General features: G+C 46.4%; 1 protein-coding gene across 1 annotated transcript in view; it reads left to right on the forward strand.

Annotated features, from left to right (window-relative positions):
* SCG5 (secretogranin V) overlaps positions 1–13504 on the forward strand; it is a 56691-nt gene continuing 43187 nt past the window's right edge. The window contains exon 1 of the mRNA XM_066277217.1: positions 1–214. Within this exon, the coding sequence (XP_066133314.1) occupies positions 1–214 (214 nt within the window). The remainder of the gene's footprint in view (positions 215–13504) is intronic.

The following is a 13504-nucleotide window of genomic DNA, read 5'->3' on the forward strand; positions in this document are numbered from 1 at the left end:
ATGGTCTGCACCATGCTCTCTGGCCTAATGTTTTGGTTGATATTCGGGTGGACTCTGACATCTGCGTATAGCCCGAGGACCCCTGACCGGGTCTCTGAAGCAGACATCCAGAGGCTGCTCCATGGTGTTATGGAGCAGCTGGGCATTGCCAGGCCACGGGTAGAGTATCCAGCTCACCAGGCCATGAATCTTGTGGGCCCACAGAGCATCGAAGGTATTTACTGTGTTCTGCACTCACTTTAAAAGTTTCCATTAGTATTTAAGATAATTAATATACATTGAAGAAACGCTACCTCCTCTCTCTGTTTTTCCCGTTCTTCTTACCCTGCACAGTAGATGCACGTGTGCATCCACATAAGGTATAAGTCCTGTGAGAGCAGAGCAGGGGCCGTCTCTCTCTATGTCACAGCTGCAGCCCTAGCACGGAGTCTGGAACGTTAATATTTATCTAGTGCACAAAGAAAGAGCTAGTGTTATCCCTAAAGGAAGATTAGAACCCAGCCCGTCTTATCCCATACTGATCTTTGGGAAATTGTGTCCCCAGCTGCCTGTGTCTTTGAGTCACTGATGACTGGTACTTGTAAAAGATCCTCAAAATATAGGACCTATAGGATCTGAGTTGATTCTTGGGGATGATGCCGTATAAGCCTAAAAGAGGTAGTGACATTGAGAGTTTATATTAGACACTTAAAAATATTTTAAAATATAACAAATGTTAATCAAGTTGTTTTAAAGTGGCAACACCATTTCCTCCCAGAATTTTCCCAGCTTTCTGGCAATGTGAATGTGATAATTTTGTTAAAAAACAGCACTTTGTTCTTTAATGATTTATTTATAGAGAGAATCTGAATGTAGCTCTGAGGAGCTGGTGACCAGCCGCTCATACGAGCAGGCCCGTGTTTCCATGCCTTGCTTCGTGTCCACTCTGAATCGGAATGGTCTCGTCTCAGATGAGGGAGCCCTAACGCAGTCATGGTTACTGCAGGGTAACCGCGGGGAGATCGAGTGTCCGCCCCCAGGAGTGGCTCCTGAGGGAAAATGCAGAGCTCTTCCTGCATCTCAGCAGAAGGCACACCCAGGAAATGCCACTTCCTGTGGATTGATGATGTGTAATTTTGCCTGAGTTTTCAGTTTCCTAAAAATTCTTTCTACCTGGGGGTCCTGTGAATACCATGGAAATTGTTGATATATGACTCTTGTTTCTGGCTTGTTACCCGTAGTTTGAAGCCATTGAGTAAAACTGACTCTGTGGGGTTATTGCCTATTTAGGCTGACATTTGATTTTAGGAATGGATTAACATGGATGATTTGAATCGGCGAGCATACCAACCTTGCACAGGGCTTGAATGAGAACAAATCAGGCAGGGCTTCCTGCTACCCCTTTGGGGGAGAATTTAAATCCTTCCCAGCCCCTGCCATCTGTTGCTCCAAGCACAACTGTCCATTTCAGACCAGATCTTTGGAGACAGTAACTATCCACCCATTTAGTGCAGTGAGTGCTAGGTGAGTCACCTGCTGTTGTCATGGAGAGGGCTTTCGGAGTTTCTATTAATACCTGAGGCCTGATCATCGATGTGGGAAAGCAGCGTCCTGGCATCAAGAGCCTGTGTTAATCTCGAGTGTCATTTCCCTCCCTGGATAGCCAAGCACGCAGCACCCAGTGTGTGCCAGGCCCCGTGCAGGAGGCTGGAGCCGCTCTGCCCCAAAGCTTCCCTGGCAGGGCTGGGAGGGGCACAGTTATCCCTATAGAGCATGGCAAGTGTTCTGTAGAGTACAAGCAAGCCTCTGCCTTGGAAACGAGGAAAAGGAGTAATTTATTTTGTTTGGGGGTGGGTGGATTGGCTGTAAGGAAATGCTTCTTTAAAGAAACGACATTTGATCTGGGAATGGCAAGTGAAAGGACATGGAGGTTTGAAAGACCTTGGATTAGGACAAGTCAGAATCTAAAATTCTGTTTCCATTATTACCCTTGGGGTCATGTGAGGTCACAGCCAGGTTGGGCCTCCTCTAGCTATGTCTACAGGAGTGAATATTGGCTGGCATTTTAGTTTTCTGTTACTGTGTTACAAGTGACCACAAGTCTAGCACACAATAGCCACTTTTTATCTTGTGGGCCCACTGGCCAGGAGGCAGCCCTGTGTTTGCTGGCATCCCTGTTCAGTCTCAGCCGGCTCTGGAGCGGAGGTATTGACCAGAGGTGCAGTCTTGGCTGGAGCTCCTGGTCCTCCTCCAAGCTCATTAAGATTGTTGCTGAGTTCCGTTTCTTGCTGTTGTGAGAGTGAGATCCCCTTTTTCTCACTGACTGCTGGCCAGGGTCACTCTCCACTGTAAGAGGCCACCTTCAAGTCTTAAGCCACATGGTGACCTGCTCACAGTGTGACAGGTTACTTCCTTTTTTTTTTTTTTTTTTTTTTTAATTTTTATTTTATTTATTCATTTTAGAGAGGAGAGAGAGAGAGAGGAGAAAGAGAAGAGCAGGAAGCATCAACTCCCATATGTGCCTTGACCAGGCAAGTCCAGGGTTTCGAACCGGCAACCTCAGCATTTCCAGGTCAACGCTTTACCCACTGTGCCACCACAGGTCAGGCCCGGTTACTTCCTTAAAGCCAGGGGGAGAATATCTCTTTAGTCTGTTAATTATAATATAATTATGGGAGTGACTATGCCAAAGCCTTTGTCACTTAACAAGGAAGCAATAGCCCTTCTTGTTCACAAGTCCTGCCCATAATCAAAGGAAGAGACATGTGCACCAGTGGGTGAGCATCTGGGGGCCATTTTAGAATTCTTTATATTACAGCTTGGGTGTAAATATAACAGAGAAAATAGTCCAAACACTTTAGGGAAACAAAAATAAAAAGCCCGGCTGTGTCCCAGCCCTGAACCTTGGCATTAATTCATTGAGTACTCGAGTGAGCGTAGCTTTGTTCCTCTCATCTACCTGCTTTGTCTCTGCTCAGACACTCACCTGTGCTCATCTCCAAGCTTCTGGCAGATATACGGAGCATCTTCCATAGCCCTTCCAACATTTATTTTAGGATTTTCTTATGAAGGACCAAATTAGAAAGGACCTTTTTTCCCTAATTTTTATAGAAGAGTACACATAATACAGGTATTCTGGTGCAAATTTCAACACACATTTAACATAGACTCTTCCCAAAGATACCTGGACTTAAATGCCAGCACTTCTTCAGCTCCCTGTCTCTCCTAGTTCACTGTGGCCCACTACTCCCACCACTCCTTTGCCAAGTCAAGAGGTCTTTCTTGAACGCCAGGCATGGTTTTAGGTACTGAGGAAATAAACACAAGCCTCAAAGATTTGGCAGGGCGGGGGAGACATAGCTCTTAAATAAGCAAATGAGTAAAATATATAAGAAGTCAAATGGTTGTAAGTGCTATAAATATATAAAGCAGATGTGAAGTTGTGCACCTGACACCTGCATAATTCTGTTCACCAATGTTACCCCAATAAATTCAATAAAAAGAAAAAGTATACATAAAGCAGAGGAGGGGAATGAAGGAGACAACTTAAAATAGGGGCCGGGGACCCCTCACTGGAAAGGTGAGTGAAAATCGGAGAGTTGAGAGGGAGCTGTATGGAGGAAGACATTACGGGCAGAGGGAGCTGCGGGGGCCGAAGCCTTACACAGGAGGCTGGGGCGGCTGGAGCCCAAGGAGCCAGGAGGCTGGGGTGGCTGGAGCCCAAGGAGCAGGAGGCTCGTGTGGCCGGAGCCCAAGGAGCCAGGAGGCTGGGGCGGCCGGAGCCCAAGGAGCCAGGAGGCTGGGGCGGCCGGAGCCCAAGGAGCCAGGAGGCTCGTGTGGCCGGAGCCCAAGGAGCCAGGAGGCTGGGGCGGCCGGAGCCAGGAGGCTCAGGGCAGGAGAAGGAGGTGACTTGGATGACAGGAGTGGAGGTAGGAGGCTGTGTATGGGGACAGATGGCATAGGTCTTACAGTCCTGTGCTGTTTGAGTCCAGCCTTCCTTTGAGAAGGATCACTCTGACTGCTCTACTGACGATATTCCTGTAGGGGAGGATGTGTTATTGTAATCACCCAGGTAAGAGATGTACTAGCCTAGTAGCTAGAGACATGGTGAGACATGTCAGATCCTGGATATATTTTGAAGTTAAGCCCACAAGATAAGCTGGCAGGCTGGAGGTAGGAACTGAAAGAAAGAGAAGAGTCAGGGTCAACGCTAAGAGTTTGGTCTGAAGAACTAGAAAGGAACAGTTTTCCACTGGAGGAGCAAACTGAGGACCTTCAGGGGCAAGTTCCAAGTTCAGTGTCGCATTTGTTAATGTTCAGATGCCTTTTAGACTATTATTGTGAAGACCAACAACATCCTGGCCATATTCACCTACACTCTGCTTTCATGCTATTGAACATCGTAGCAGCATTCAGCACACTAGACCATTACCTTCTTTTTTTTTTTTTTTAATTTTGTGAGAGGAAGCAGAGACAGATTCCTGCATGTGCCCTGATAGACTCCCGCATATGCCCTGACAGGGATCCACCCGGCATGCCTGCTAAGGGACAATGCTTTGCTCACTTGGGGCCATTGCTCCATTGCTCAGCAACCGAGCTCTTCTTAGCACCTGAGGCAGAGGCCATGGAGCCTTCCTTAGTGCCCAGGGTCAACTTGCTCCAATCAAGCCATGGCTGCAGGAGGGGAAGAGAGAGAGAGGAGTGAGGGGGCAGAGGTGGATAAGAAATGGTCACTTCTCCTGTGTGCCCGTACTGGAAGTCGAACCTGGGACATCCACACTCCAGGCCAATGTTCTACCACTGAGCCAACCGACAAGGGCCCCATTGCCTTCTTAAAACCCTTTTCTTTCTTGGTTTCATGCTAAGATGTCAGTATATGCCAAGATGACACTTTTGGCTTTCTCCCTTTTCCTCTTCCCTTTAACCATTTCTTCAGTTTAATTTTCGTTTGTTTTTGTGCTTACTGTGTTTTCCTAATTCTGTAATGCAGCCTATAATTGCTGATTTCTCCAGGGCTCATGGCTGGGTCCACTTCTCCTATTCTAAATTCTCTGTCCAGATGGTCTCATTCACTCTCTTACCACTTTTCTAAATGCCATTTCTTTTCCTATGGTTCCAATGTGTGTATTTTTAGCCCAGACTTCTTTTTTGTATCCATAGAGGCGTCTGTGACTGCCAAATTACCATGTGTCAACACTGATTTCTCTACCACCACCTTCCTCAATCAGTTTCCATCAGCCTCTTCTGAATAAGTGAATAGTGTCACCATTGCCCTACTGTGTGAAGCTAAAACACCTAGATTTTTCTGCATTACACATCATACTCAAATTACAAACAGTTTATTCATTTGTCCTTAAAATGCATCTGTTATTTTGCCTATTTTCTCTTCTTTCTAGCTCCTCACACACTCTGGTTCAAGATGCCATGTGTCTGGCATGGGTTTCTGAAATTGCCACTAACCAATCTTCCCACTTATCCTCTTGGTTTCTTTCACGCCATTTTCCACAGGAAAGGCAGAGCCAGCCTTCACAAGTGTCAGTCAGAGCAGGCCGACTGCATGGGTAAGATGCAGGCCGGGGCTTCACATTGCAGCCAGGCAGAAACAACACTTCTTGCTGTGTGATAGGAGGCCCCATGTCCCGTCCGCCCTCCCCTTTCAGCCCCGCAGCAGAGCAGCAGCCCCTTCCCACCTCCAGGTTCTGACGCCACTTGCGCTTCCCACCCTGCATAGCTGTGTCCTCCTCTTCGGTCTCAGTGACGAAGGCACCTCCTCAGACAGGGCTGTCCTGATAGCATTATCTGAGTGGCCCCATTCTCTAGCATAGTGTCCTTTTGATATTTTTTAAGCTCCATAGCATCTAGGGGAGGGGATTTGTAACTAATCGCTTCTGCTCCTCGCTTATTGTCTGTCTCCCTACTGGAGTGTGAGCTCCGTGTGGCTAGGTCGGTTTGTTTGCTGCTCTGTACCCAGACGTAGAGTAGGCCCTGTGGGGAGGGAGAACCTTCCCTGTACCGTCCTAGGCTCTTTTGGTTGATCTAATAATTAAATGAACACGAGACAGACTAATAAGAAAAGAAAATAACCAAATTTAATTACATATGTATGCATGGGAACCGCACATATGTGAGAGATTCAAAACCAGAGGGAAACTGAGGCCTCTGTGCTGTCCTGAGCTAAGGGGGAGTCGAGGGGCCTTGGGGCTTCGGAGGGGCGTTGTGGGACAGTGAGAAGGGCAGCCGCTCAGTAATTAGTCTGCTGTGCCACGCAGACAGGTCAAGAAGGTCATCTCTGATAATCTCTTATCATGGGCAAGGCCCCAATTTCAGAATCTTCTAGCTAATTAAAGGGGTTGGGGGGCAGAAGTAAGTTTCTCTTGAGCCCACAGGGTCTCTGTTGCCATTAGCTCAAATTCTATTTGCATACCACAGAAACACATCTTGGGGTGACTCATTCGGAACCCCTAACGTCCTCAGTAACTATCTGAAGTTTGAATATATGATATCAGAGAAAAGTCATGTATCTGTAACATAAATATGTAAATGCTCTTTGACACCTGGATCTATTGAGACATTTTTCCTTTCAGTTCAAGGAAAATATCCCATTTCTATTCTGTGTTTAAAAAAAAAAATCTACCTAGAAGTTTTTGCCAAAAGCTCAGTGATATATGCTTATTTTCTTAGAATGTGACCGATCACCGTGGTGCAAGGTTGTGCCCTGGTACAGCTAGCTGCCTGTTGAAAACGTGAAAACTTTGTGCAGTTCTGGAAATAAACCAGCAGGGGGCCAACGAGACTCAAAGTGTATCACAGGATTCCTGCAACCTGGTAGCCAGCCTTCTGATTGTTAATTGCTCCAAGTGTTTACTGGAGAGGAAGCATTTACCAAAAACATCCAGAGGATTAGGGATTATTTTTTACTTCTCCATAGGTACCTTACACATGGCTTAGTAAGGAGTATTTTTTAAATGTATAAGTTCCTTAGCCCAAAGCAAAACAAAAACACAAAGACAAACAGGGACTGACTTGTTTTGTAGAGAAGAAACATGCTTTCACAGCAAGGAGACTGAGTTGAGTCTGGGCCATATTGTTCACCAGCTGTGGGTGATTGTGGCAACTTTTCTGAGCCTTACTTTTCTCATCTTTAAGGTGGGGCTGCCAGCCCACTCTCTCCCATGTAATAAGTGTGTCCTGTTACTAACTGGATCGCAGGCCTCCCTCCTCTCATTTTAGTGATTATTGACAATACATTTTTCGTCTTTAATGGCTCTTCCCCAATACTTTTTTTTTTTTTAATTTTCCATTGATTTGAGAGACACACACATCAACTCATTTCACTTAGTTGTTTCATTTAGTTGTGTACTCACTGGTTGCTTCTCGTACATGCCCGACTGGGGATGAAATGGTTTTGCACTGGGACCCCAGTGCATCGGGATGAGGCTCTCTCCATGGAGCGGCCCAGATAGGTCTCTTCTGATGCTATTTTGATTCTTCTAGTTAGCCATACAGTTCAGAGGGGCTTCAGTGCACCTGCATTTCAGCAGTGCCCATCTTCCCCCAAACTCATAGCTGCTCATTGGTCCCTATGACACAGCTCAACAACTCGTTATCTCATCCTCAGAAGCCAGTAAAGCCACCGCTATCCAAGGGACTGAGGCAGAGAGCCATTTATTTGCTATGGGATAGAGACGCTTAGGAGTCAGAACTGGCTCAGAGTGGGAGCAGCCTCGGGAGAAAGAGGGTCTTCTCCACAGTGCCGCTGGGTCATTTTCTGCACCACGGCAGGCCACCAGGTACCTGCGTTGTATCACGATAACCTCAGGTGCTGAACCACTGAGATAGAAATTTCTAAATTGGCTTTTGATGGTTCCAAATAATTTTTAAATCTATACAGTTGGCTCTTTGTATCCATGGGTTCCACAACTGCAGGTTCAACCAAACATGGATTAAAAATACCTTTTCAGGTATGTTACGTTGTTGCCAATGTGTATGCACTACGCAGTTAGGCCTACGATGGTCTTGTCTGTACTGACATATATGGACTTCTTTTTCTTGTAATTGTTCCCTAAAAGGCACAGCATAACAGCTATTCATATAGCACTTACACTGTACTAGGTATTATAAGTAATCTAGAGATGATCTAAAGTATACAGGAGTGTGTGACTGGTATAATCAAGTACTACACTTTCTGTAAGGGACTTGATCATCTGCTGAGTTGGTGTCACAGGAATCCTGGAAGCAATCCCCCATAGGGACAGAGGGACTACTGCATGCCAAACATAAAAACACCAAAAGTCTTTTTTTATAACATTGACTTTTGAGGCTCAATTATTTCATTTCAAAACAAGGAGGGCCATGATTGTTTTCTTAATAAATGCAAGTGGAGAAAGAGTCCTTTGTAAGAGAAAGCCTTCTTAAAGGGTCAGGTCCTAAGAAGTCTACTTGGCCAACCTTTGGCCTTGGTAAAGGAGCTGCAGTGCCTTCACTTTGCCACAGGGAGGCAACAGTTGCCTTTTTTTGAAGGTTGAAGGGTGAGAGGCTGAGTTCAGCCTGGTTCTGGGTGGCCTGTCTCTGCAGTTGGAATATGGGGTGTGGCTGTTGATCCAGGTACCCTGACTAAAATATTTCTCTAGGTTACCCCACCCTGAGAAACCTAAGAACAGTGGGTTTGAGGGCTGTCTTTGAGTGTGCCAGGGCCTCCAGTGTGGCCCATTCCTTTGGGGTTCTGTTAAGTCCACCCTCACCTCAAATCTTGAAGTTCTGGCATGATTTCCAGTGTTCTTTCTTGGGAAGTCACACAGATAGTGATAAGAAGTTGAAAAGGATTAGGGGGAGGTCTGGGGTTTGGGGGGGGGGGAGGGGGCAGAACAGGGAGTGTTGTGTTTGAGATGCCCGCGGCACCGGGCACAGGTGCCTAGAAGGCACTTGGATGTATAGAACACAGGGCGACGCCTGTGGGCAGGGAGAGATGTGGGAGTCAGCCGTGTTGGTGGTGGCTGACGCTGTAGGAATGGTGAGTGTCAGGAAGGGGGTAAGAGCACCTGGGAGAAGGCCTGGAAGACTCGGTCCGTGGGGCCAGGTAGAAGAATCTGTGAAGAAACCAAGCAAGACTGGGCATGAATGAGGACCAGAAAGGTGAAATACAGAGAAAACAAGGAAAGAGTGTTTCAAGAGGGAGGCAGGGGTCACCATTCAGCAGAGAGGTCACGTGAAATGAGAACCACGGGGCGTAACGTGTTGGGCTGGTGTAGCCACACAGACGGTCCTGGGGCGTGGGCGGAACTAAAGGCTGTGGGCCGGCGGGGGCAGAATCCACCCTGCGGGAGGCAGAGCAGACAAGACGGAAGCGTCTGCTACCTGAGTCTCCCTGGTCAGCGGACAGTAACAGTTATGAGAGGGTGTGGCGGGGCAGGGGTGGGTTGGGGGAAGGTTTATACAGAGATGAAGAAGGTTTTGTTTTAGGTTTTGGTTTACAGTGTTAATTGTAAGTAGGTGCTAATAGGCAAATAGCAGTGGAGAGGGAGTCGCAGCTGTGGGATGAAGAGCGGATGGGTGAGTGGGGAAGGCTGAGGGTGGGGGGGAGCAGAGCACTGGCAGGGGCCAGGTCTTCCCTCCGCTGGGAACACAGGGAGAGGCAGAGGTCTGCTGGGATGTGGTCAAGTTCAGAGGTTTGGGCCTTAGTATCTGCAGACACTGTATTCTTTCAAGCTACCTTCTCAGAAGTAAAATAAGAATGAAATGCAGTCAGCCTCCCAAATCTCTGTTCTTTTGTGTACACCTCGTATCCCTCACCTCTATGTTTTCTAGTTTAAAATTTCAGACAAGACTGACTGGTATTAACTTTTTATGAATGTAATCTAACTACTGGTTATTTACTAATTATATTATAAGCTTTTTATATTTACAATATGTAACTCCTAGACATATTGTAAAATGTAATCCAAAATCAAAAGATTCAGAGAGTATCATCTTTATCTATTTTCATTTTTCCTTATAGAAATAAATGTTTTAATGAGGCATAAACCAAGAACAAAAATGGAAGATAATCTTAACCTTAGTGTGTGTTTTAAATGACATTGCAACAGTGCAATATGGAAGATAATCTTAACCTTAGTGTGCATTTTAAATGACATTGCAACAATGCAATATAAAAAATTAGTGCAGTGTTACTGCATGGACAAAATGGGAAGTAATGTGACTCTCCACAAAGCAACAGTCAGGAATCCCAACTTCAAAGTCATCAGCTTAGTTCGTGATAGTAAACAATGCCTATTGCCTTTTAGCTGATAAACAGAAATGGTTATCCTTGATCAGGATTGTTTTAAAATTATATAAATATTGAATGCTGTGAGATCTTCAGTTCATCCCTTAAATAACATGTGACTGTCTTATAATGGCAAAGAAGTACACAGAAAGCCAGCACGATGACCGAAATTAAGTTTACTGTGTAACAACCACTCATTGCCACGCCAGGTATCTGACTCTAGGACAGCTCTGTGAGCGTGCACTTCCATGCGAGTCTGAGCCTTGTGTGTTATCATGAAAGACAGGAGAATCCAGAGATATTGCTCAGGGCTCTGCAGAGAGACAACAAACTACATAAACAGACATACATACATATTTATATTTATGAATAAATCTATACATGCACATAGACTGTATGGAGGTTGACATGCGAAAAACTGGATATGTATATATATTACAGGGTCTAAAATCCACAAAGCCCATCGCTTTGAGGAGCACAGATACAAATTGGTGGGGTATCAGTCACTTCTCATGCACCGTAACATCACTAAAATGGTGCTGTAATGTCACAGATCTTTCAGGTTGTAAAAACATAACCATAAGTTATATTGACATCAGATATGAGTTGAGTATCTAGAAAACAAGTATCTGTCTCTCAAGGTCTGGGACTGCTGCCTGACGACTGGCTACTGCTACACCCTTCCTTTCCATTGTCCTGTATCCTTTCGGAGAGGAAGGTGTAGTGGGACTTGAAATGTGTAAGCTATGTAAATAAGGTGTAGTTAGAAAAGGATGATTAAGGTTATAAAAAAGAGACAGGTAGAGATTTATTGTTAGGAATTGATTCATGCACTTGGGGAGCTGGACAGTCTGAAATCTTCAGGGTGTGGCCGGCTGAGACTCACGCAACATGTGGCCTGGAGTCGATGCGGTCTGAAGGCAGGCCTCCTTTCTCCTCCGGGGACCTCCGTGTTTCCCCTTCAGGCCTTCCTCTGGCTGGAGGAGGCTCATCCGCGTTATGGAAGATAATCTGCTTTACTCAGAGTCGTCTAATTTAAATATCAGTCACATCTGGAAGATACCTCCCCAGTAACATCTAGACTGGGCACTGTAACTTAGCTAAACCCACACGTGTAATTAACATCACACCAGCTTAGATGAGGAACACAGCAGCACAGTCACCAGCGAGATACCACTTTCCAAGGAGAATGATTGTAGTCCATGTAAAGGCAGCACGGTGGTCTTGAATACCTCCTTGTAGATTCTGGATCTCCGAGTGTCTTCATGCTTCCCTCTCACAAACACTTCCTTGAGAAGGGGAGCAGGCATTTCTGGCCACATTTTACAGATGTGGAAAGAGATCCTCTGAGAAGTGACTTGCCTCGGCATGCCACAGAATTTTGTATGTAGATTCAGAGCCCTGGTGTTTCCCTCTGTCCAGCACAGCAGGCTGCCTCTTCGGCAAGTTGATTAAAAGGATAGACGTGGACAGGGTTGATCTTAGATGACATTGTGAAATAGGTTTATCTTTAAGGGTGATCCTTACCCCTGGGCTCATGGTTGCTCCTTCTTTGAAATTGCTGCTTACAGAATCTGAACCAGCATTTGCCGTGAGGTGCGCTCGCCCGCCTCCCTGGACTGAGGTCTGCTGGGGCAGACGCATGTCTGCTTGGCTTGTTGCCAGCAGTGCCCAGACGGGGCCAGGCACACGATAAAAACACTCACTATTTGTTGAAATAACGTTGACTGCTGCAACACCAGCAAGTGAGACTAGTGTTGTTTCAGTCAAGACCACCCAGCCTGTATTTGGGACATTTTATTTTATTCATTTGGCTTATTTTATTTTTTAATTAAAAATTTAGCTTTTAATTTCAGTTGACATACACTATTACATTAGTTTCAGATATACAACATACTGATTAGGCAATTATATAACTTCTGGAATGATCCCCCCGATAAGTCTAATAATACCCATCGGACACCCTACGTAGTTATTACAATGCTGTTGACTTTGCTCCCTCTGCTGTACTTTACTGGAGCATTTTAACCTTAATAATCCAAAATTCACTGGCCCTTCTCATAGCTGCTCACTCAGGACCTCAGCTTTCTGCAAAGTGACCTGTTTCTGGGGACCCCAGAACATGCCCCACGTGTGATCCTGAATGTCATGAGTCGCTCGGCTCCCGTGGGGCAGCTCCCCATTTCTCGCTCTTACACTGTGCCCAGCCGGGTACCAGTGTCCTCCTGCTACCAAGCTGTTGCGGCCCCAGGGAATTCTGTTGTAAAGTGGTGGTGGGGGGGGGGGAGGGAAGCCCCTCAGTGGGCCCTGTGCCCCTAAATCCTAGAGCGTTTTTAGGAAAATTGAGCTTTCCACCTCATTTCTCTCTGTTTCCACACCCCCTCAATCCTCATCTTGTGCTTTGCGTAGGGGTCCCGTGAACGGTTGGACCCGGAGATAAACCTAAGCATCTGGCATACCTCCCTCCCCACGGCCCGGCAGGTGTGATTCACGCCTGCCCCGGGCTCCTCCGCTGGACTCCTCTCTCCTTCAGTGGGAGCTTCCCCAGGAGGCGTGGCAGTTCCTCCTGCAGACAGGCTTCCGGCAGGGTCCTCCCAGGCGCGCTGTCCTATCTGAAGTCCAGAGTAGGTTCAAGCTGGGACCTTGTGTCACCTGAGACCTGCCGCCTGGAGAAAGGGGGAGGCAGCAGGACATGTGCTGAGTCACTAGGGAAGCCACAGTGAATGACTTTCCACAGACAACAAAATGAGTCACACACATGTAGGAAGTGGGATAGTGGTGATTAAATTTTATGTAATATTTTATGGTTAGCAAAAATACTTTCCGGTGCTCTGTCTCATTGGATGTAACCTTTACAACAATGGCTTTCTTTCTTTCTTTTTTTTTTTTTTTTACATTTTAAGTTGCTCACCTCACACAGCCTGAGGTTTTCGAGTTAGCTGGCACACAGCTGCGTCCGGTTGGAACGCATCCATCTGACCAGCTGTCCCCTATCCCCATAGACTTGTGTGATCCTGTGATGCTTAGCTGAGAGGCTATAATGGTGGCGGGAGTCATGGTCAACTGCATGTGCATTTGGGCAGATGGTGTTTCAGGGACATGAAGGAGCTTTAGGAAGCAATTTTTTTGATACACTGCCCTCTTGGAACAAATTACTGCAAATACCTTGGGCACCACAGTTCAGAAAGAAAGGTAAGGGACAGGCTGGAAGGGCTTAGCAGACCGCAGCTCCGCCCCACCAGTAGAACTAAGTGTGCCCTCTTG

This window comes from Saccopteryx bilineata, chromosome 4 (assembly GCF_036850765.1).
Source record: "Saccopteryx bilineata isolate mSacBil1 chromosome 4, mSacBil1_pri_phased_curated, whole genome shotgun sequence".
In the NCBI taxonomy this organism is placed as follows: domain Eukaryota; kingdom Metazoa; phylum Chordata; class Mammalia; order Chiroptera; family Emballonuridae; genus Saccopteryx; species Saccopteryx bilineata.